The sequence below is a fragment of the Porites lutea genome, chromosome 13 (assembly GCF_958299795.1).
Source record: "Porites lutea chromosome 13, jaPorLute2.1, whole genome shotgun sequence".
Classification (NCBI taxonomy): domain Eukaryota; kingdom Metazoa; phylum Cnidaria; class Anthozoa; order Scleractinia; family Poritidae; genus Porites; species Porites lutea.
The window spans coordinates 4158493-4161843 of NC_133213.1; the positions used below are offsets into that span (position 1 = coordinate 4158493).

Here is a 3351-nt window from a genome sequence, read left to right on the forward strand (position 1 = left end):
ACCAAGATCTCCTGAAAATGTCAGCCAAAGTACCATTCAGTAAAATTGCGAGAAGAATTGCTTACTTTATTCTGTTTCTAGCATTCGTTACGCTCCTTTACTATGAAACTCGAGTTATAATGGAATCAAGTGCTCTAGGATTTGGAAGAAGCTATGAAGGTAAAGAATTACTTGGAACTGCGTTTTGTATGTGACACGTTCCCTGAACAAATTACCCAAATTGTATTAAAACGCTAACACTTCTTTAATTTCAAGCTGTTATTGCGAGATTTTTAAGGCGGCTCGACGAAGCCATTCCGGCATGATGCTATGGTAAAGTTTTTGAGTTTCGTTTTTCGCTAGGAAAGATTTAACCGATATCTATGATTTTTGGTGTCCTATATAAATGAAGAATGGTGGAACTTTTCAAAACTACTAATTTTCTTTCAATTGATATATTAGCCTATCTAACACATTATTTTCACACCTGAAAAATAGTTCCAATAGCCCTTACGTTATGTGTATTCGCAAAAGTTGAAGACAAACATGATCATAAAACTGACTCGGCACAAAATACTGCTCAAATTTAATCGTAAAATGCTATGCTAACACATTAATTTTTTTGTGTTGAGTCAGTAAAGCACTGCAAATAGCGTGCGTACGGTAAGAGTTAGGCCATGTCCAAATTCTAAAAGGGTTTTCTTACCCAAAGGTTTTTTGAAAGAAACCGAGTAATAAGACACTCCGCTTAAAATTATTTCAAATTCAAATGAAACTAAATTAGATTAAAATCGATCCTAAAATAAAATTAAATAAACATCTATTGGTTATAGAGGCTATTAAAAGGCAGACATCCCGGAGAAAGATCATGGAGCAATACTGTCAGACGAATTCGTACGAGAAGGAACCTCGAGTCAGTCGCGAGAATTTGGGGTACATCACTGTAAATGACGAATACAAGTTCATATACTGCACAATTCCGAAGGTCGGCACTACCACTTGGAAAAAAGTTTTCGCTGAACTGCGAGGCCTAAGACACAACGTAAAGGTACACATACTAGAAAACCCACAATTAGGCCATAGGTTTTTATGTTCTCTTGGTTTTATTGGTCACCTATTCTTGTGGCCATATGCAAGGGCACAAACGCCTTCAATATAATGTATACATTTTGCCTAATCAAGGTCTAATCCCCGGGAGGGGTACTGCCATATATGGGCTATATAGGTATGTGCCGCTGTGAATAAAATTGCACAGATGCTGGCCACGTGAGTGAATACGCTTTATTGTTATACCACAGGTAACCCAGGCTCTGTGATAGTACCACAGTACGGTTCAAGTAAAATTACAGTGTTTGTATGGGGTAAAAATACCATCCTAAAATTTCGAGGAAATACTAAATAAAGATCAATGAAACTTACTCTGCAGTTAATTTTTGAATTTCAATGAAACTTACTCTGCATTTAATTGTTGAATTTCGCGTGCAGAATCCGTCACAAAAACAAAGAAATTTGAGCACATAACAAGTGCGTTACGCGAGATCAAATGGCTACCAGTAAATGAGCATCTCCACTACAGAGACACTGTAATGACGTTTAGGTGCATGAAGGGTGGCTTTGGGCAAATGATGTATCGGTCCCCAGAAAGGTCACCTCAGGACTCACGGGATGATTCTTTTTGTACAGTGCCCAGGCCTCATTTCCCTGGCCGCGCGTTGATCTGGCCTGGCTGCTTCGGCGAGCATATTCTCCGTCCGTTTGGATTATATCCTTCGAGTTTGTCAAAGTCTGTGGGATTCGTTTCTCTATCTGGGAAAGCTTCATTGGTTTCTTTATCTGCTGCTATCCTATTTCTACGATCCTGGCATGTTTATTTTCCGTTGGAGTTCGAATTTCGCGGAAAACGTTGTGTTGATTGAGAGCATGTCGGCGAAAATGGCATCTCGTGTTTCCTACCTTGTATATTATTATTGTATATAGAGTGAATTTGAACAAATTACTGCAAATTATCACGAAACTTCGTTGGAGCAATAAGGACAACAATAATTAACTGCAGAGTAAGTTTCATTGATCTTTATTTAGTATTTCCTAGAAATTTTAGGATGGTATTTTTACCCCATACAAACACGGTAATTTTACTGGAACCGTACTGTGGTACTATCACAGAGCCTGGGTTACCTGTGGTTATACAGGCTATTTCGAGAAAGGTTGTCGGAAAAAATGTGCACACGATAATCCCGAAAAGAAATATGGGATATGATCAATACACGCTGCTCCTGACACTGTAGCTGTCGAACCTACTTTTGTTGCTTTCTTGTAGCACCCGCAAAGATACGTCCATGGCCTCTCGTTTCATTCTTTCAAACTTCTTTGAATAACAAAACCACTCACAATACCTTTCAATTTCGGGATTGTCGAGTGCACTTTTTCCGACAACTCTCTCGAAATAGCTTTATATTTATGGCGCATTTGCAGCTAACACTTTTTTTTGCTATTTTCAAGCATGCAGTGAAGGCAAAAGGGAGGGGGGGAACATGTCCTACTTCTGTTTTAACTTTTAAAAGTGATCTATAATGTTTATGTTTAAACTTTGCGGAAAAACACGTACTTTCATTATTTTCCAGGTACACAGTTGGAATCTATGGAAACGATTATACCAGTACTCAGAAGAAGAGAGAAATATACGACTGCAGACTTATTTCAAATTTCTTTTCGTTCGTGATCCACTAAAACGCCTGCTTTCCGCATATAAAGACAAATTCATCGGATTCGGTACTAGCGTCAGTAGATCTACTCGAATGCATATAATAAAGGAGTATAGGCCAAAAGATTTAAACAAAAACAACAACTGGGTTAGCTTTCCTGAATTCATTCAGTATTTCTCCGAGGACAGAGCGCGGAACCAACATTGGCGGCAGTACGAGAAGCTTTGCCATCCTTGTGCGGTAAACTACAGTTTCATTGGTCATTTGGAGACATTGGAAGATGACGCACATCTTTTGCTCAAAATGGCGGGAATTAACGATCGGGTTTCTTTTCCGCCGGTTCACAAGTCAACCAGCTCATCTAAAACTCTTGATTACTATTCCCAAGTGCCTGTTGAATACATCACTCGGTTAGGGGAGCTTTACCGAAGTGATTTTGAAATGTTTGGTTACAATTTCCCAGGCGATTTACAAACCCTCATCAAAAATTCATCATCGAACCGTTAAAAGGAGCAGCTATTTCAATTCTTTTATCCTCACCAATCCTCTTTTACGATTTCCTTGGTGAGGTACAACCTCTCATCAATAATAACATTTGTCACCGAACCGTTAAAAAGAGCAGCCATTTCAATTCTCCTTTATCCTAACCAATTTTCTATGCTTTAAAGAA

The 3351-nt window shown here is 38.7% G+C and overlaps 1 protein-coding gene across 1 annotated transcript; it reads left to right on the top strand.

Annotated features, from left to right (window-relative positions):
• Positions 1-3351, top strand: LOC140923387 (carbohydrate sulfotransferase 11-like). Its single transcript, XM_073373476.1, has 3 exons — positions 1-159; positions 813-1027; positions 2601-3351. The coding sequence occupies exons 1-3, from the start codon at positions 18-20 to the stop codon at positions 3186-3188; spliced, it is 945 nt and encodes a 314-aa protein (XP_073229577.1). The 5' UTR covers positions 1-17; the 3' UTR covers positions 3189-3351.

Bases quoted from the DNA above. Each gene is read 5' to 3' on its own strand.
- LOC140923387 (XM_073373476.1), top strand. From the start codon at position 18: ATGTCAGCCAAAGTACCATTCAGTAAAATTGCGAGAAGAATTGCTTAC. The intron at 160-812 runs GTAAAGAATTAC...TATTGGTTATAG, and splicing joins ATTTGGAAGAAGCTATGAAG to AGGCTATTAAAAGGCAGACA. The intron at 1,028-2,600 runs GTACACATACTA...ATTATTTTCCAG, and splicing joins GCCTAAGACACAACGTAAAG to GTACACAGTTGGAATCTATG.